Source organism: Nicotiana tabacum, chromosome 22 (genome assembly GCF_000715075.1).
Source record: "Nicotiana tabacum cultivar K326 chromosome 22, ASM71507v2, whole genome shotgun sequence".
Taxonomy (NCBI): Eukaryota; Viridiplantae; Streptophyta; class Magnoliopsida; order Solanales; family Solanaceae; genus Nicotiana; species Nicotiana tabacum.
Genome location: NC_134101.1, coordinates 133,115,108 through 133,137,003, shown reverse-complemented (window position 1 = coordinate 133,137,003; position 21,896 = coordinate 133,115,108). Strand labels below are relative to the sequence as shown.

General features: G+C 39.2%; 1 protein-coding gene and 1 long non-coding RNA gene across 2 annotated transcripts; one reads left to right on the top strand and one right to left on the bottom strand.

Moving 5' to 3' along the window:
* Positions 1–1,075: 1,075 nt before the first annotated feature.
* Positions 1,076–3,052, bottom strand: LOC107805558 (uncharacterized). The gene is made up of 2 exons (XR_012704815.1): positions 2,913–3,052; positions 1,076–1,466 (listed from the first exon to the last, which is right to left on the bottom strand). It is a non-coding gene; the product is annotated as an uncharacterized LOC107805558 (long non-coding RNA).
* A 13,109-nt stretch (positions 3,053–16,161) lies between these two features.
* On the top strand, positions 16,162–17,789 carry LOC142176064 (uncharacterized). Its single transcript, XM_075243124.1, has 3 exons — positions 16,162–16,183; positions 16,742–16,980; positions 17,076–17,789. The coding sequence occupies exons 1-3, from the start codon at positions 16,162–16,164 to the stop codon at positions 17,787–17,789; spliced, it is 975 nt and encodes a 324-aa protein (XP_075099225.1).
* Positions 17,790–21,896: the final 4,107 nt, after the last annotated feature.

Here is a 21,896-nt window from a genome sequence, read left to right as displayed (position 1 = left end):
TGAACTCCAGCATATTATGCTGGACCGATATACTTTGCTGACTCCAGTATAATATACTGGAGACTGAAGCACTGGTGCTCCAAACTCCAGTATATTATACTGGACAATTATACTTGCTGGAACTCCAGTATATTATGCTAGAGTTCTAATGTACTTGTGCTGGAGTTCCAGCATACTTATCCTGAAACTGCAGTATAATATGCTGGAGTTCAAGCATACTTAAGCTGGAACTCCAATATAATATACTGGCGTATTTTTCGGATTTTGAACAATGTTTTCGCTCAGATTTATCTTTACATGAAAAGTGACTAATACTTTTGAAATTGGGCTATTTTTGAATGACCAGTTATAAATCTGGCTATTTTTCAATTTCTCCCTTTGATTTTGGATATGGTAATTGGGCCCGGGCTGACTCACCTAATGGTTTAAATAAGGATAAACAAGTGAAAAACCAAGGAACCAGTAAAATAACTAGCATGCCTTCTCTTGAGATTTCTACTCAAGCATGCAGTTTATTCAACATTCGCCAAAGGACTGATTTCCCCATTTCTCTTGACGCCATCATGTTTATATTCGATGTAATGCAAGTCTGGCAATAGGATAGGTAAAATAGATTCCAGCAAACGTGAAATTTTTACCGGATAACGAAAATAAGTTATATTAAAATGTGATTTTTAGTCATTAACCAACTATAATGCAAACGTGAAAATATGTTATAATGCAACATACCCATTTAGAATAACCAAATTATAAGATGAAAGTATGTTATTTCATCAGTCAGCTTTATACCATATGTGAAAAGAGCACATTCGATAAAATCCAAACATGGGTGTGTTGCATGTCAACAAAAAAACCCCAAGAGCACATTCAACAGCTTTCTAGCAATGATAAGGCATATATTAACAGAATAATGCCATCTGGGAATTACAAGCACGCTTTCTATATCTATTTTGTCCACTAGAGAGGATTATCAAAATTAAGATAAATTTTCTGGTTTTGGATTAAACCTATTAAGCGAGAAATAATATACTCAAAATAGGCACATGAGGTTGCCTGTTAAATGGCACGCTTAAACTGATGAAGAAAATTTATTCTGGCCTGTCAAAGCAGGTCAATGAAAATCAAAAACTAGTCAAACATGGAGCAATGAATAGACAAAGAGATACTTGGTTTATAAACTTATTCTTTTAGACATAAGAGTATGCCCATGTTTAATTGAAGAGCCAACTCACACGAGATCCTCGAAAAATTATTCTTCTGCGACTAAACTTATTTCACCTTTCTCCAGCAAGTCATAAAATGACCTAACTTTTCTTTGCTCATTCCAGTGGTGCATCTTCCATAAGCTTCCAGCAGCCAAGCCAAGTACAGTTGCAATAACTATTTCCTTCACCACACTAGGGCCTTTCAAAGTGGCATGCGCAATCCTATGGCCAGCCATTTGATGCTGAACTTAGTGTAAACTTCTGCAAAATCACCGCAGGGTACAGTTCAACTCACCCATATTAATTTACACATATAAAACCAACAGTCGACTAAATGGTGTTAAATGAAGCATGAAAAGTAGTTAGAAGCAAGTTATACACAACCATACAACAAACTAATGAAGCAACTACACTGAAACAAATAACTAACGAACTTGAAGAACGAGCTCAAAGAATTACCCAAAACATTGAGTTGATGGCAATTAAACTTTGAGGTAATACCGTAATAATAATGAAAGATGAACCACCAGGACCTCAGCTTAGCAATGGAGGCTAAAACTAAGTCCCACCAAAAGCTAGCCATTGTTCCACCAGTACAGAGCAGTATAAGTACCAACAGCTAACCACACTAGTTATAGTGTAAATAGTACTACCATATTTCGAGAAAGAGTTGATTAAATTATGTTAGTACGAACTACGGAGTACCAACTCATACAATTTAATGTTAGTCCATCAACACTGCAGCTCCCTACAAGTTTGTCCATCCACAACGGACCCTCTCTCTTTTCCCTTCCTTGGACATGGATTTATTCATTGGGGCTTCGAATTGCACTGACATGAAATTTGAATTGACTGTAGCTTGCAGTTCCATCATGATATCATTCTTCCTCTTCCTATCTCCGTCCACTATCCCTGAATTCCATATTTCCCTCTGCTATTTTTAATTGCTCTCTAACCAAAATATTCTCTTATTTATTTTTCTCTTTTGAATCTATCATTTGCACTTGGCCGCCCCATAAAGCAATAAATCCTTTCTCACTTCGGCCAATACCTGCTTTACTTCTATCCCTATCCTTAATAGTTACTAGCTCTAACAAGTCTGCGCGCTTTTATACCCTTTTTCTTTGTGTGTGTTTCAGTGTTTGCCTGGCTTAAATAATTCTTACCAAGTAGAAAGCACGCATATAAAGAGAGAGGTTAGCTAAACATAAGAAGTCAAAAACCTCACCAAATGCAACTTCCTCTACTTCCCAGCAACTGCTTTCTAAATAGTTGGCTAAGTTTTAATAATCTTTTCACCCTAAGGTAGCTAAACATCAAGCGTACAGTTTATATCCTAGCATAGCTCCTATTTCATCCAATTTATTCAACTCAAAATTCAGCAAAATTATTCAAAAATCCAGATCGGAAAGTAAGTCTTTCAAGTCAAAGCATAAAAAATATAAAAATAAAAAGCATAGTTCTCACTGGATCTGAGTTCGGGCTGATAAATAAAATCAACTACAGCAGATTCTATCAGATCCATGAGAAATGAAACAAAAATAAGGGGAAAAAAATATCAACTGAAAATAGAGACGTTGATCCTAACAACTTTGCTGAATAAAATTGCAGATCAGAAAACTAGTACAGAATAAGTCTAAAGAAATTTGAGAAACGTCGAAGATTGAAAATTCGATTGACTTTGAAAGTAAAAGCTAGGGTTTGTACCTGAGAGGAAAGAACTCGGATGAGGACAATGTGGTAGAGAAGAGAAATGGAGGACCCTGGCCTTTTCCAATAAGCTATTAGTACAAGTTGCTACTTTATTTGTTTGTTTTTCAGGCCTGACCAATAGCACCATGTTCACGGGGACCAATTTACGAGCATCTAGGATTTATCTGGTTCCCTGTCCTAAATGGGCCAATCCGATATTATCGTGGCCCAAGTACTAATATTTTAAGGGGATTTTTTCCGAACTTATTTATTCGTGTTTAACTTGGTTTTATAGTTTTCAAAAATTACTTTGATTTTTATTATAAAATATATATGATATGATCTTTTGCAGCGTCTTCCTCTTCTCCCCCTTCGACTTAGGACTGCAAATCCTGCCAAATCTACTCGAAATCTCCACCAAATTACCCAAAAATTTAGGAACAAGGCATAACAATTACTTGCCACAACACCCAAACAAAATTTAATTTTTGAACTCGAAGCTTTAAAGCTTTATTTAATACTATTAGATAACTCTTCTTCAAGTTTTCACACTCCAAATCAATGGATAAGCACAAAAATGACTTGGGAACAGTAGTAAATAGACATGAATTAGTTGCTTTTTAGGTTTTTTTTTATTAAATAAATCTGCAACTGTTCGAACTCAAGTCAGAAATTGAAGTTCGAAATTTCTTGATCCGACTAAGTTTAGCTTAGTTTAGGGTCACGTTTGCGGTCATAGTTCCCTTACCCAAGTACTTTCGGTCTTAAAATCTCAATTCGAAATTTTTTGTAGCAGTTATATAAAATATATGATCCCAGCAGTATAGAACTTCAAGCTTCTCATTTCAAACCCACGAATCAGAAGCTAAAACATATAACTTTCAAACAATTTAGATAGAAAATTGTTATTGCATACAGCCTGCATACAATTACATGTGTATGTCATTGTATGTCAAGTGATAAATTGAACATACAAATAGCATACACCCCACATACACAATATATACAACTTATATGCATATCATTGTTCTTCTTCCTCTATGAGATTCAATCTGAAAATCCAACCAAAACCAACTCGAATCTTCACTGACCCCCCTAAAAAATGAGATATGAACTCCAAACGATATTCATTATCATTTTCAACAGCACCCAATCCAAATAAATAATAATTTTACAAAACTCATTTTTCGAATTCAAAAGGTTCAATTTTTTTTTAATGGTTGTCACTATTTTAGAATTTGGAACTTGTCTAGAAATTATATTGAATTTAGCGAGAGAAAGAGGTGATTTTTAAAAAGTCAAAGGAATTATTTTTGAAATTGAGTTGAAAAGGGGAAGAAAAGTTGAGGGCTGAGAAGTAATTGGATGATAGACGCGAGGGAAGAGGTCCTACGTTATTATGAATTTGTATACAAATTATAAACGTTGTTATGATATGTTATTAAGAAGGAACTCTATAAAAGTAATAATTAAGTCTATAATTAAGTATAACTATGTAAAATTTCCATCTTTAATGAATCGTTTGGTTGATCAACAAGTTATATCAGCATTATAGTGACGGAATTATAATATAAAAAATATTTAGTGAGTCTACTTTTAATGATTCATATTTGATTCAGTATACTAAAAATATGACATACATATATACGATTAATTCTTCAAGATGGTGTATCTAAGGTTGGATTCTTCCCTAGCTAAAAGTCAGGGAAATTCTTCAGTTCCGGAAGCATACTTCAAATTCTGGCAGCATACTTCAAATTTTTAATAATGTGCTTCAAAATTGTAGCAGCATACTTTAAATTTCTGGTATCTTCTCAAAACTTTTCTTAAAAGGTTGAAACATAAATATTTGGCACTAAATGATCCTATTTGTGCAAATCCCATTAAAAGCAAATGCATGTGGAGGACGACCTACACATACTTATCACTTATCTTTTTGTTTTTCGTTATTTTATCTCAAATGACAACATTCACGAAGAATTGAGCCTTCGTGGCTTTTACAATGTTGTAATTATGAAGTTATCTTTTTTAGATCTCTTATGTATAAAAGATAGATCTCTTATGTGTAAAAGTATTTTTTTCATGTGTAAAAAAAGAGATGGAATCATAAAACTAAAAACAAATTTGTAATGAGCCGCAAAACTATTTTATCCCAATATTCACATACTAATAACTTAACAGGACGGGTTTTATACATCTTAATTTATTCTAATTATTTGAGCAAATCCATTAAAAGTAGATGCATGTGGAGGACGACCTACACCTGCTTATCTTTTTGTTTTTCGTTATTTTTATCTCAAATGACAATATTCACATACTAATAACCTAACAGGACATGAATTATGCATCTACATTAAACTAAACTTTTTCCCACGTGTAGCTATACTCTCTTCTGTCCATTGTCCTTTTAGTTTTATTTTTTTTCTTCTATTGCCTATGGGTACACGATTCTTTAAAAAAAGTTAATGAATAAAGAGAAACTCTTCGAGCTTTCTAGCGGATTGTGAATCCACCACGTGCGAGTTAAATCCTTGTCGTTCGCTCATCAATAAAAATGGACCGGTTGTTTTGGAGACACAAGACAAACTAGAAATAATTTATTTTGCAAGTCATTTCAAGGCTTTCGCGTCCAAGCATTAGTATCTGATTGAAAGATAGAAACCATATGTTTGCGTCGTCTACTTGCTAAAAGTAAAAATAGAATGACTGATCATGAATCCTATGACGTTTTTAAGACCTCACTTATCAGCCAACCACTTTTTAATATATAATGAATGAACCACCTTTGGAGGTTTGGCTAGGCAAATTTTTCGTCGTCATCTGAATAACTACTATTATCTGCAAATAGCACTACTAAAAAACTGGATAATTTCGTCCAGGAAAACCGGTCGATATCAGTCGGAATTTGAGAAAAAGCGACCGATTCTCAACCGCTTTTAATTAGTTGAAAAAATAATGGTCGCTAAGTGTTGCGGCCGAAATCGGTCGCAATTTTCCAACCGAAAACGGTCGCAATTTTCAACGCATTGACTGACAACCAAACTAAATATATTGACTGAAATCGGCAGGTATTAATTAATTTTTTTTTCAAATAAGATCGCCATCGGTCGGAATTTTAAATATATAATAATTTTATGGCGAAATAAATAAACGGTCCCTCTAAGTTGTCCACAACGACCAGACAAAACACCTCAACTAAACCCTTTACCATTTAGACACTTCAAGTGTCCATTAACCAGATCAAATAAACACATATTGCTGATGTTATGGTATGCACATGTTTGCTAATAAAATTTTAAGCGCGTGAAATATTTTTTCAGCCTAATTTTTTTTTGTTGAAAAACTAAGAATTGGGCGTATCTTAGCCTCTCTTGGCTTGACTAACCCACGTCAACGTCATCGTGAAACCACCATTAAAACCAGCCACTAAAACTCCAACCAAGCTACCGAAAATCACTAAAAACTTTTCGATTTTAACTGCGACAGCTTAATTATTGACTGAATGAAGTTTTGTGATGATGTGCAAACTAGAGAAAGGTTAATGTTCTTATTGTTTGCCCCCTTCTTGGAAGTGCACTTTCCTATGTCGTCTTCCTTTTCTCCCATGTCATTTTGTTCAATTCATCTCTCCATAAATAAACAAAGAATCTAGTAATAATCAACAACAAATAGTAGCAGTAAGAAAGAATCAACAGTGGCCACGACTATCGCTGCCCATAAAAGTCATCGGCTCCGGCAATATATAACAAAAGAATTTCACAGATCAGAGAATTAAAGCATCAAAGTAGCAGCAAAAATAGCTACAACAGCAGATCCGACAACGACAACTCTGTTCAAGAAAGCAGAGTTGGGAGATGAGGTAGGAGAACCGCTGGGAGAGGCACTAATGGATGGAGGAGGAGCACCACCGGAAGGAGATAAAGCCGCAGTATCGACGGTTGTGTCGCGCCCCCTTTTTCCTCGCGGAATCGGGTTTATGATATTTGAGAGGACAACTCATTCCCTTTTGGGAATTTAGGTTTGCATTTGAAGAGTCGCCACCTAATGATTAAGGTGCATTAGGACACCAAGAAGGTTTGATTTGAGTAACCAGAGATTGGGTAAGGGCTTGAAATTATTCCAAGGAGAAGGTGTTAGGCACCCCGCAGAATCCACTAGTGTGGTTCCCGGCCAGATTGTTATTGTGAATTTAGGTGCAAATAACATGTAGGCGAATAAATAAAGGGTTTTGAAAACATAGCTTTGAAATAAATATCAAGAAAACGTTTAAGAACTTAGGAAAAACACGGATCTGGAACAGATCTAAAAAGATCAGAAAAACCTCAAAAGCTAGGGTTTCAAAGGAACCCAAACAGTGAGAAAGGCCTGGATCAAAGAAGGAGGAATCGAAGCCAGGCTCAAAACAGACATAGCTTGCCGGAGCAAGGCCGGAGATGGCCATAAAACTTGAATCAACGAGGCCTGGACGAAGCTTCTCCGTGGTCAGGCCATGAAACCTCAATAAACGAGTGTGTATGCACCATGGAAGGTTGGTAGGTGGTGAGACCACCATAGATTCAGGCCAGGAAATAGCCAGAGAAGATGAATGAGACTCATCGGAGAGGAGGGGAAGGGGAAGGTTCTAGAGAGAACCAGAGATAGAGAGATAGAGAGATAGAGAGAGAGTCGATTAAATGAGGGAAAATGAGAGGGGTTTGGGGGGGTCGTTTGGTTTAATTTAGGAAGGGTAAATGGTGGCCGTTGATCATTTTGATCAACGACCCGGATTAAATGGGGATCCGGGCGGGTTATTCAAACGGGTTGTGGGTCGGGTAGATTTAGGATTTGGGCTGGGTAATTGGGTTTGAGATTGGGTTTAATTAGGGGTTCAAATCTGGCCAAAATTGAAATGAAATGGGCTAACATTTAAATAGCCACTTTTTCCCTTGTTTAATTTATAAAAATAGTAAAATAATTTCCAGAAATAAATTAAAAGCACTAAAATGATTAATAATATGTAATTATCCAATTAAAATACTGAAGTTAATTTTATAAATATAAACACCATTAAATCTTTAAAAAGGCTAATGTCGCAATTACGTGCAATTTAGCTTTAAAAATATTAAATAAATTTATAAAAAATATAAAAATTATGTTAGCTATATTTAATGCAAGTATGAGAATCCAATAAATGAATCACCAAAATGATAATTTTGGGAACAATTATTGGTTTTTTCTTGCTAAAATAAGGCAATAAATTGATTTAAAAATCCTTAAAATTAAGAAAAAAAATATTAAAACCTTGGGACATACTTATATATGCATATTCATGCTATTTTGAAAGTATTTTGCATATTAAAAATATACAAGGAAAAATTGGGTATCAACAGGCTGCCCCTTTTTACCTGGGAAGGATGAAAGAGTTGTCGGGTAAAGATATGATGACCAATTTTGACCGAACGAAAGGGTTCGAGGAGACTTAGGCCATACTCTGGCTTTTGAGCTGCCTACATATCCCTGATTTTACAGGAATCAGGCCATATGTAGTTCAGGATCCGTCGGCGGAGTAGGCTTGATGGAGACTTTCAAGAACGGACGCAATATTCAGGTTGGGGTGGATGGCTGAAATCTGATAGGGATGCGGGAACTGGAGCGGGATCGGTCTTGCTGAGGTGGACATTGCTCATCGATTTACCTACAAATAAATAATACAAGCATATATTGTGCGTAAAATTAAACATGATGCAAATTCCCGTCGGACCATGAATGTTTGTCCTCGGACGGTTAGGATGACGTTCTCAGACTATGGTGTCCTGGGCCATGAAGCGTATAATAAAGGATTCGCAGGCCATGAAATAATGCTCTCGGGCTATGAGAATGATGCCTCCGAACCATGATGCCTTTGAATAATGATATGCAAGAGATTAAAAAGGAAAAGAGGGGGTCCTCGGTCCTCAGGCCATGGCATGGTGTTCTCGGGCTATAAAAATGGTGCCTCCGAACAATGATGCCTTTGGACAATTTAGCGATCTTTCAGCCCATGAAATGCAACAGATGGCGAACTTTCAGCCCATGAGATGCAAATGTAGAGGTGTCGATCTTTCAGCCATGCAAACGTAAATAAGATGGCGATCTTTCAGCCAATGCAAACGTAAATAAGATGGCGATCTTTCAGCCAATGCAAATGTAGAAGTGGCGATCTTTCAGCCAATGCAGATGTAAATAAGGTGGCGATCTTTCAGCCAATGCAAACGTAAATAAAGTGGCGATCTTTCAGTCATGCAAATGTAGAAGTGGCGATCTTTCAGCCAATGCAAATGTAAATAAGGTGGCGATCTTTCAGCCAATGCAAACATAAATAAGATGGCGATCTTTCAGCCAATGCAAATGTAGAAGTGGCGATCTTTCAGCCAATGTAGATGCAAATAAGGTGGCGATCTTTCAGCCAATGCAAACTTAAATAAGGTGGCGATCTTTCAGCCATGCAAATGTAAAGGTGACGATCTTTCAGCCAATACAAACGTAAATAAGGTGGCGATCTTTCAGCCATGCAAATGTAGAGGTGGCGATCTTTCAGCCAATGCAAACGTAAATAAGGTGGCGATCTTTCAGCCATACAAATGTAAATAAGGTGGCGATATTTCAGCCAATGCAAATATAAATAAGGTGGCTATCTTTCAGCCATGCAAATGTAGAGGTGGCGATCTTTCAGCCAATGCAGATGTAAATAAGGTGGCGATCTTTCAGCTAATGCAAATGTAAATAAGGTGGCGATCTTTCAGCCAATGCAAATGTAAAGGTGACGATCTTTCAGCCATGCAGATGGAGGTAGAGCTTAACCTCAGAAAGCAGAATAGTAGCCTTATGCAATGTAGAAATGCAGATGGAGCTAGCGCTTAACCTTGGAAGGCAGAATGGTAGCCTTATGCAATGCAGAAATGCAGATGGAGACAGATCTTAGTCTCGGAGGCAAAATGGTAGCCTTATGCAGGAAGTAAAAGCAAATAATAATAGAATTTTCTTAGCTGATAGCGGATCGTGATATTGCGACTGTTGGGGATACTGTATCTGCTGGGGACACTACGTGCGGATAACAGCTGTGAGTAAGTGCAATGGTTCTAAGAGTCGTATTTCTGAGCAATGTGAGTCTCGTGAGTGTATATTGTATTTGATGATTTTGCAACTCAAGTGCTTGCATCCAAAGAAAAATCATGAGTTTTGTAAAGGGGGGAGGTTAGTTCGTATCCCTGTTGGCTCTTCTTGACCTGCTCGGCTTGGATCTGGTGATACGTATCATTGGGGTAGCGTTGCTAAACAAAGCGATTTCAGAAATAAACATGCATGATTTTGTAAAAAATATGACATAAGTGTATAATCAAGAACAACTTTTAGATGAACCGACGACTGTGACGTGGTCCAAGACATTGCAACCTTCCTTGTTACGGAATTTTGAGGGTCCTCCTCAAAATTCCGCCCCAGTTTACTGGGTTGCTGCTTCTGACTGCTGCTAGCGATGATTGGCTGAAATTAACTTCGGAATTTTGAGGGTCCTCCTCAAAATTCTGCCCTAGTTTCCAATTGCAGGGGGAAATGAAAGTTTTGTTGAATTGTGACCGAACCCATAGGGCTGCCTATGTATCCCCTCTTAAATGGGAATCAGGTCAGGCGTAGTTCAAATTACATCACAAAGGAAAGCATAAAGATTATACATAGTAGCACTTGACTGCATCTGAATTGATCGGCTTTGGCCAGACTTTTCCATCCATTTCCGCAAATATGAGGGCTCCTCCTGTTAGAACCTGGTGAACCATGTACGAACCCTAATAGTTGGGAGAGAATTTCCCTTTGGCTTCATCTTGATGCGGGAAAATTTTCTTTAACACCCGCTGCCCCGGTGTGAATTGTTTTGGCTTGACTCTTTTGTTGAAGGCTCTGGACATCCTGTTCTGATAAAGCTGGCCGTGAAAAACTGCATTCATTCTCTTTTCATCTATAAAAGCTAGTTGTTTGTAATGATTCTTTACCCATTCTGCATCGTCTAGCTTTGCTTCCTATATGATTCTTAATAAGGGAATTTCCACCTCGGCGAGAATGACGGCTTCTATACTATAAACTAGCATATAGGGGGTTGCCCCGGTTGATATGTGAACTGTGGTGCGGTATCCCTATAAAGCAAACGGTAGCTTCTCGTGCCACTGCTTATGCTTCTCTATCATTTTCCTTAGTATTTTCTTGATATTCTTATTGACGGCTTCTACTGCTCCGTTCATCTGAGGTCTGTAGGCTGTAGAATTCTTTTGTTTGATCTTAAAGGTTTCACACATGACTTTCATCAGGTCACTATTGAGATTGGAACCATTATCAGTGATGATTGATTCCGGAATCCCGAACCGACAAACGATACGGTCGCGGACGAAGTCTGCCACGACTTTCTTAGTCACTACTTTGTAAGATGCTGCTTCGACCCATTTGGTGAAATAGTCGATTGCTACTAGGATAAACCCGTGCCCATTAGAGGCGGAAGACTCGATTGGTCCAATAACATCCATTCCCCAGGCAGCAAACGGCCACGGTGAGTTTGTTGCAGTAAGCTTGCTTGGAGGTACCTTTATCATGTCTGCATGTATCTGACAGCGGTGGCATTTTCGGACATACTGGATGTAGTCTGTCTCCATAGTCATCCAAAAGTAACCAGCACGGAGTATCTTCTTTGCTAAGACAAAACAATTCATATGTGGGCTGCAGGTCCAAACATGGATTTCTTCTAGTAGTTTAGATGCTTCCTTCGTGTCGACACACCTTAGTAATCCCAAATCAGGAGTCCTCCTATATAGGATTCCTCCCCTCTAAAAGAAATTGTTGGACAACCTTCAAAGTGTGCACTTCTGAGTACTGTTAGCAAGTTCTGGGTATTCTCCATTTGCCAAATATTACTTGATTTCATGAAACCAAGGCTTTCCATCTGCTTCTTCTTCGACATGAGCACAGTAAGCTGGCTGATCATAGATCTTTACCGAAATGGGATTAATGAAGTTCTTGTCTGGATGTTATATCATGGATGATAAGGTGGCCAATGCATCGGCGAACTCATTCTGAATTCTGGGAACATGTTGGAATTCCGTCTTTGTGAACCTCTTTCTCAATTCCTGTACATGTTGCAGATAAGGGAGTATCTTGGAGTTCTTGGTCGCCCATTCTTCTCGGACCTGATGTATAAGCAATTCTGAATCCCTCATTACTAGCAACTCTTGAATGTTCATGTCGATGGCCATTTTGAGACCTAAGATGCAGGCTTCATACTCAGCCATATTGTTGGTACCTGGGAATCTGAGTTTAGCGAACACCGGATAATGCTGACCGGTTTTCGATACAAGGACTGCTCCTATGCCAACTCCCTTGAAGTTTGCTGCTCCATCGAAAAACATTCTCCAACCGATATGGGATTCTGCAATATCTTCTTCTACGAATGATACCTCTTCATCAGGAAAATACGTTTTCAGGGGTTCGTATTCTCCATCCACGGGGTTTTCAGCAAGGTGATCTACTAGTGCATGTCCCTTGATTGCCTTCTGAGTTACGTAGACAATGTCAAATTCACTCAACAAGATTTGCCACTTGGCTAGTTTTCCAGTAGGCATGGGCTTCTGGAAGATGTACTTCAAAGAATCCATCCTTGATATGAGATATGTAGTATAGGCATAGAAGTAGTGCCTCAACTTATGAGCTACCCAAGTTAAAGCACAACAGGTGCGCTCTAACAGAGAATACCGGGCCTCGTACGGGGTGGACTTCTTACTGAGGTAATAGATGGCCTGTTCCTTCCTCCCCGTTTCATCATGTTACCCTAGAACACAACCAAATGCTCTATCCAATACTGCGAGGTAGAGTAATAGAGGTCTACCTGGCTCGGGCGGGACCAAGACTGGTGGTGTTGACATGTACTCCTTGATTTTGTCGAAGGCTTTTTGGAAGTCATTAGTCCATTTGGTAGCTGCCTCATTCTTTAACATCTTAAAGATTGGCTCATAGATAACTGTAGATTGTGCTATGAACCGGCTGATATAGTTAAGTCTCCCCAAGAAACTCATCACGTCCTTCTTGTTCTTTGGCGGTGGCAACTCTTGAATAGCTTTGACCTTTGATGGATCCAGTTCTATTCCTCGGGACTTACAATGAACCCAAGTAGTTTTTCGGCAGGAACCCCAAATGCGCACTTCGTGGGATTCAGTTTTAGGTTGTATCTTCTCAGTCTATTGAAGAACTTCCTCAAATCTTCCATGTGATCAGTGGCTTTCTTGGACTTGATGATAACATCGTCTACATATACTTCGATCTCCTTGTGTATCATATCGTGGAAAATGGTGGTCATGGCCCTCATGTAGGTGGCCCCATCATTTTTTAATCCAAATGGTATCATCTTGTAACAGTACATCCCCCATGGCGTAATGAAAGCCGTTTTCTCAGCATCTTCTTCATCCATCCAGATCTGATGATACCCTGCAAAACAATCTACAAATGACTGCAACTCATGCTTGGCGCAATTGTCGATCAGGATGTGTATGTTCAGTAAGGGGAAGTCGTCTTTTGGACTGGCCCGGTTGAGATTCCGATAGTCGATACAGACTCTAACCTTTCCATCCTTCTTTGGTACCGACACAATGTTGGCAAACCACGTCGGATATTCTATTACCCCGAGAACCTTGGCTTTGACCTACTTAGTGACTTCTTCTTTGATTTTCAAACTCATATCAGGCTTGAACTTTCTGAGTTTTTGCTTTACCGGCGGACATGTAAGGTCAGTTGGCAGTTTGTGTGCCACAATAGATGTACTCATACCAGTCATGTCATCATACGACCAGGCGAATATGTCCTCATATTCCCTTAGAAATTCTGTGTACTCTTCCTTTTCTGATGGCGATAAGTGGACACTGATTCTCGTTTCTTTGACATTCTCTGCATCTCCTAGGTTAACAATCTCGGTCTTGTCCAGGTTGGACTTAGGTCTGTTCTCAAAATTCTCAACTTCCTTAACAATCTCTTTCGGTATTTCATCTTCCTCTGAATCTGTGTCCGTTTGTTGCGTTGTCTCGTTGCATGTCACAATCATTGGTTCATCAAGATAAGTAATAGTAATGCTGTATAAGCAAAGTAATGAGAGAGAATAATAAGAGTAAGATTTATAGGGAAAATCGAAATGCTTTGAAAAATTCCATAAGTGTTTTGAACATTGAAGATCTTATTGCGAAATTTTAAAATGCGAAAGGAAAGTCAACTAGTAAAAATGAAAGATAGTGCATGATGCTTGTTCAGCCTTGCTACCCCGAGGCTTTCTGGGCTCTGGTGGTTCTTATGGTCCAGTTATTGAGGCATCCTCCTCTGCTCACTGCTTGTATAGAAGGGCCTTTCTCCCCCCCTCCTCGAAAACAACACAACAATCCATATCATTGTCTTCCAGGAACAAATTCCTTACTGCTACTAGTGCTTCCTCTTCTTCTGACCCTTAGATAACATCGACTGGCTAGAAAGTCTGCTTCAAATGTGGTATTGGCTGCTCCAGCGGATAGTAAGGGCCGCACCATAGTGGTGACCAGTTGTTGAATTCCTCCCAAGTGTACTCATATCCCAGACCAAAGGTGGTGCCATGTTTCTTTAGTTTGATAGGCTTAGCGACTCCTTGGAGGTTCTTGCCAAGTCCCTTGCCAGGTTCGTATCCGTTCTAGTTCAATATGCTTTCAATTTTATTGTCCCACCATTTGTCCTTGTCGATAGCGTTGACTCGCTCGATGTGGTGATAGGTCTCCCCGCCTATCTTTCTTCTGCCTCCGATTGCTGGGATGGTCTGGCGACTGTATATGGGATTGCTACCCTTGCCACGAATGATCACCTCTTGGTGGTTCCACTCAAATCTCACCGCCTGATGTAGTGTTGACGCTACGGCCCCATCGGCATGAATCCATGGTTATCCCAATAACAAATTGTAAGATACCGGCACGTCTATTACTTTAAAATCAACATTGAACCCAGTGGGCCCCATTTGCAAACACAGGCTAATTTCGCCAATGGTGGACCTTTGGGAACCGTCGAAAGCTTTGACGTTGATGGCCCCGTCCTTGATCTCATACAGCCCCTTTCCCAATGTCTTGAGAGTTACCAACGGACAAATGTTAAGGCTGGACCCTCCATCAATTAGGATTCTGGTGATAAAATAATCTTCGCATTGCACGGTGATGTGCAACGCCTTATTGTGACTTAACCCTTCTGGTGGCAGCTCATCTTTATGAAAAGTGATATTGAGACTTTCCAATACTTGCCCTACCATATTTTCCATCTCTCCTCCGGTGATATTGCTTGGTACATATGCCTCACTTAGTACCTTTAGCAGAGCATTCTTGTGTGCCTCAGAATTTTGTAGCAAAGCAAGTATGGAGATCTGCGCTGGTGTTTTGTTCAGCTGGTCAATGACCGAGTATTCCTTGGCTTGTATCTTTCTCCAAAGATCGTCTGGACTTGTCTCAATGATGGGCGACCAATTGGAGGCCTGCTTGCTTGACTCAGCTAGGTGTTCCGGGGTATAGACCCTACCACTTCTTGTCATACCCTGTGCAGCAATAGTTTCCTCGAATCTAACCTTGCCTTTCCTCCTTGCCTCAGCTGTATAGTCCCATGGTATAACCTTTGTGTGGAATAGCATCACGACTGACATTGCTATTGGGATTCAAGTGGTTATCTTCACCCCAAACGGAGCATGTTCCTTGGGTGGTAAGACTGCAACTTTGAATGGTGTAGGTGCATTTGTTGGTGACATGAATTTGACCTCAATCGGCGTTGGCGTCTTTGTAGAGGATGGTGCTTCAAACTCAAGTGGCATCGACATATCTACCTCGGCATCCCCAGAAGGCTGAATCTAGACTACAATCAGATTAAGGGTGACTATTGGCTCCTTTGGATCGTCGCCTTCTGTGATCAAACTGATCGATCCCTTGGGGTCCCAATCATCCTCTATTTCAATCATATGAACGTCTCCACTCGTATGGTTTGGCAGAGGGTTATTGCGGACATTTGGAGCAGGTTCCTTTGCTATAATAATTTTGTTGTCAATCAGATCCTAGATCTTGTCTTTTAGGGAGCGACATTCATCGTGGTGTATCCTTTCATGCCGGAATGGTATGCACAGGATTTATTTAGATTAACCCTCTGAGAAGGGTTCTCGGGGGTTATAGCAGGGATAGGGGTAACATAACCAGCATCTTTGAGCCTCTCGTACAACTGGTCAATGGGTTCGACAATGGCTGCATACTGTCTAGGAGGTCTGCGGTCAAAATTTGGCCGAGATCTAGGGAAGTTTTGGTGTGTAGGAGGTGATTGATGGTGGGATGGTTGAGCATTGTAGGCTTGGTAAACATGTTCGAGTTGGGAATATCTGGGTGAAATAGGTTGATATGTGGGAGGTGGAGGTGATTGATAAGTGGGTGGTGGAGTTTGATAATAGGGTGAGAGTGCTTGGTAGTTCGGAGTAGGGTGATATGTGAGTGGAGGCATTAGATAGGTTTGGTATTTGATAGGGGATTTGGTTCTCTGTACCACCATTACGGCACCTACGTCCCTTTTCTTGGATGTACCACCAGACTGTAAAGCCTTATTGGTAGTTTTCAAGGCTTCAAAGTTTGTAACCATATCACTTTTGATGCCTTCTTCGATCCTTTCCCCCAACTTGATGATGTCAGAATTATAGAGAGTCTATGATTATAGAGATATTTTATTACAGACAAATCCAGGTACAACTTGTGTTGTAAAGGTAGAAGATCAAGGTGAAGGTAAGCTTGTCTTCAATTCATTTTATATTTGCTTCTATGCTATGAAAAAAGGATGGTATGAGGGTTGCAGAAGGATAATTGGCCTTGATGGTTGTTTTCTAAAAGGCATTTGTAAGGGTCAACTTCTTGTAGCAGTATCAAAGGATGAAAATAATCAGATGTTTCCTATAGCTTGGGCCATTGTAGAGGTTGAGAACAGTTTCACTTGGACATGGTTTCTGAAGTGTGTGACTCATGACTTAGAGCTTCAAGATGGAAGGGATCTTACTATCATGTCTGATATGCAAAAGGTGAATATATTCTTCTGTTTCTATTTTCTGTCAATATTTATTTTTTCTAATTTCTGTTTTTGTTGGCAACTAATTCAATTCTTTTTATGTTTAAGGGATTGCTTAAAGCTGTATCAGAAGTGTTGCCTGAAAGTGAACATAGGTGGTGTGCCAGACATATATTAGAAAACTGGTCCAAAGATTGGAGAGAATTAGAGAGGAGAAACAACTTCTGGAGGTGTGCTAGAGCATCATGTGTAGCAGAACTGAATTTTCACCTGGACAGTTTGAATATGCTTGGGAATGGGATATGTGAGAGCCTCTTGAGGTATAACAAGGAAACCTGGTGTAGAGCATACTTCAACTGTGACAGGAAATGTGATATAATTGACAACAATATGTGCGATACATTTAATGCTTGGATACTTGCTGCTCGGCACAAGACAATTATCACAATGTTAAAGGAAATTAGAGTGAAGATGATGGAGAGAATAGGAAAGTTGAGGGAGTTTGCAGATACATGGATATGTGATATATCCCCAATTGCTATGAAGGTGTATCAGGATAACATGGCCCAATCTATGAGGTGTACAATCAAGTGGAATGGTGAATATGGCTATGAGGTTGAGGATACCTCATTAAGAGTGGTGCTAAAGCATTGTGTGAATATGCAAGCTCAAACTTGTACATGCAGGTCATGGATGCTGAAGGGTATCCCTTGTGCTCATGCCATTGCTGCTATGCATTTCAAGAACCTTGACCCAATTAACTACATATCTCACTGGTACCACAAATCCACCTATCTGAAGGCATATTCAACATTCATCTAGCCTGTGTCAAACATGTAGATGTGTCCAACATCTACCAATCCACCAATTGAACCCCCACCAATTAAAAAGATGCTTGGCAGACCAAAGAAAAAGAGAAGAAGAGAAGAAAATGAACATCCTACTTCTGGAAAGCTTTCAAGAAGGGGTATGGAGATGACATGTTCAAACTGTGGTGGATATGGACACAACAAGAGGAGCTGCCCTAAGAAAGCAAGGCCTGCAGATTCTACTCCAGCAAATGCTTCATATATCCAAAGATGTAGAGGAAAAGGAAGAGGAAGAGGCAGAGCAAAAGGAACAGGAACTCCAACTACTTCTGCCCCTGCTGCTGCTGGTAGAGGAAGAGGAACTGCTGCTAGTAGAGGAAGAGGAACTGGTAGTGGTAGGGGAAGTTCTGGGTTTGGACTATTTCAATCAAGCAGTGGGTTCACAAGTTTTTCTGTAAGTAGTTCAAAGTTAATTTTATATCTTGTTTGCTTTAACAACTTTACTGAATATTTTTTATTTTTGGCAGTCTGGTGGAGGTAAGCCAAGAGTGGTCTTTCATGGTGGTGAAAAGAGGTCCTCAACAGATATTCTGGAGTGTGCATACAAGCCAAGAAGTGGTGTAAAATGGAATGGTAGACCAACCATTACTAGAAGACAACTTGAAAGAACTGCTGCAACTCGTTCCAGAACTGCCTTATCTCAATCCAATTTAAGTCAAGCAAGTTCATCATCCCAGCCATCCCAGAACAACCACTGAATTCAGTTATTGTCACTGTTAATTTATTTTGGAACTGCTGTAATTTCCCTTTGGAACTGTAATTTATTTTGGAATTGATGTTAGGTTAATTCGGAACTGCTATTTAGGTTTGTTGTTAGTGTTGTTATTTTGTTAAGGCAGCTTGCTGTTATTTTGGTATGCTGTAAAACTGGGTAGCGTATATTTTTGTTAAGGCAGGCTGCTGCTATTAGGTGACTGTAATGAATACCTTTACTCTGTGATGAAATATATTTTTAGTATTGTTTGATAATTTCTGGGCAGATGTGTCTTTAGTGTTGTATGAATGCTGTTATTTTGGTATGTTGTTAAGCATTTTTGCTGTCATTTTTGTATGCTGTTATTTCTGGAAAATTTAAGCATTTGAGCTGTATATCAGCCACTATTTGACTGTGTTTCAGTGTTTTTTCAGTCATAATTTGAGGTGTGTTTTAACTGCACTATCATCTCATACAACAACAAAGTCAAACGAAACAACATTAACAATTGCCAAAAAAAATTATTCAACTCACACTGTAACAAACTAAAACAAAACAACATTAACAATTGCCAAAAGATTTCATTCATTTCTAACAAAGGGATACAAAATCTACCAAATTACTTCATTCATTTTCTTACATTATATAACAATCTTTAGAACTACCTAACACAATCAACTTCAACACAATTGCAATTAAAATCAGCACACACAATCTCCTCCAATTTCTTTGGTTTCTATTTTCCTTCAACAATGCATCAAATGCCCTCTTCTTCTTCAGCAACCCCAAAATCACCATTTTCAAGTGCTCTGGAGTTGAGGGGTCAAACCACATAAAGAAATTACATGCCGATCGTCTGTCCCTCTGAAAAATTAAAGAGAGAAAATTATTACGGAATATAAAATCGATTAGAAACGTACAATTGATATTTACCTCATAAAATGGACATCACGACTGTATCACCACAGCTTCTTCACCACAATAACAAAATTTTCTCAGATTATGCATTTTCCCAAACCTTAAAATTGAGCCCTAGAAATTTAACCCTTATGTCAAAAAAGATAAGGAAGAAATAGAAGAAGATTGTAATATTGGCTTCGAGCTTCAAGAAGAGGAATAAATTTTGGCTTCAAGAAGATAAAATTTTCTTCAATTTAGAGCTTTCAAGGAGGAAGAAGAAGATGAAAATCGGGTTAGTATAGATAGAAATGGGTTAAGGCCCTTTTAATCTTTTAAAAAGGGTCGTTGGAATGTGTTTTTGACCGTTTATTAACGACAGAAATTGTCTTGAAATAGTGTCCACGCGCTTGGTCCAGTTTGTATTACACACGCTTAGACCTGGTCAAAGAAGGTATGTACTAGGCACACTTTAGAAAGGTTGCGTGTGTAAGGTTATTATGGTCCACAGAAAGTGTGTAAGCGGGATTTGGGCTATAGTTCGGGTGGCAACTTGTGTAATTTCCCTAGGTTTTATTTAAGAAAAAAAAAACAAAAATCAATAGTATTATTAACTTAGCATTTTTCTTTTTCCCTTTAAAAGAAAATTTGGAATTTTTTTTAAAAGAACAAGAGCTAATAAAATTGCGCCACTTGCCAAAAGATGCTTTTCAATCCACTTCTCACAACTAACTCCGTGATGACCCGACCAGTCGTATCATGAGTTACCGCTCCGTTTCCCCCATTTCTACTTTTTATGCTTTATGTATCCATGTTATGTGGTATCAGGTTAGTCAGATCGAATCCGGAATGATTTTGGTAAGGTTTGAGACACTTAGTCTCTTTTGAGGAAGCTTAAGTTGGAAAAGTTAACTGGATGTTGACTTATGTGTTAGAGGGCTCGAATGTAAATTCCGATTGTTCGGATAGCTTCGGGGAGGTGATTTGGGACTTAGGAGCGTGATCGGAATGAGTTTTGGAGGTTCAGAGTAGATTTAGGCTTGAATTGGCGAAGTTGATATTTTGGCGATTTCCGGTTGGTAGGTGAGATTTTGATATAGGGGTTGGAATGGAATTCCGAGAGTTGCAGTAGCTACGTTATGTCATTTGGGATGTGTGTGCAAAATTTCAGGTTATTCGGACGTGGTTTGGCTGGGTTTTTGATCAAAAGCGGAATTCGAAAGATTTTGGAAACTTATGCTTGAATCCGGTGTGTTTTGGTTGATTTGATGTTGTTTGAGGTGTTTTGAAGATTGGTACAAGTTTGAATAAGGTTTTGGGATATGCTGGTGCTTTTGGTTGAGGTCCCGAGGCCTCTTCGGATGGTTGACGGGGAGTTTAAGGAATTGTTGCAGCTGCAGATTTTGCTGCTTCTGGTATTTCCGCACCTGCAGATTGGGGAATGCAGGTGCGATGCTGCATATGTGGGAAAGGGGTCGCAGAAGCAAAATTTGGTAAGATGGCAGGAAACCGCAGAAGCGGTTAGAGGAACTGCACCTGCGATGCCGCAAATGTGGGAATGGCACCGAAGATGCAAAAAGTGGTGAGTTAAGTGAAAAACTGTAGAAGCATTTGGTTGGCCGTAAATGCGGTACCGCAGAAGCGGAAATTGGGCCGCAGATGCAAAATTGCCTAGGCAGAAGGTATAAATTGTGTCCTTTGTGATTTTGAGCTATTTACACCATTTCTAATTCGGCTTGTGAGCATTTTGGACGATTTTGAAGATGGATTTCAGGAAAACTTCATTGAGGTAAGGAATTTGGACCTAAAACTCATCCCTGTGGTATTATTTCACGGATTAGAGCCATAATTAATGGAATTTAAGGGTTAAAATTGGGGAAAACTAGGGCTTGGGAACTTAGACCTTTGATTGAGGATTTGAAGGACCATTTGAGGTCAGATTTCAGAACTTTTGATATGTATGAACTCGTGGGGGATAAGGAACCTATTGATGTAAAAATTATTGAATTTCGATACGTGGGCTCGGGGGTCGGGTTTTGGTAATTTTGGGATTTTTATCGTATTTTGATTATTTTCACTTGGGCTTCTTTCTTTTAGCGTATTTTGACGTCCTCCTTCTGATTTTGGATTGATTCGATGCGAGTGGAGGCCGATTCGAGGGGCAAAGGCATCTCTAGCTAGAGATTTGACTGGTTCGAGGTGAGTAATGATTGTAAATGATGTTCTAAGGGTATGAAACCCCAGATTTGCACATCGTTGTGCTATATTGAGGTGACACACATGCTTGATGACGAGCGTGGGGTTGTGCACTATTGGGGATTGTGACTTAGTCTGTCCCGGATGATTATTTTACTGCGTATTTGACTGAAATCTATTTGCTATCATCATGATTTGGGCGGAATGCCATGGCCTTGTGCCAACTATTTGAATCCTTCGGGGATTTTTATTGATATTTCCTCACTGCTTTAA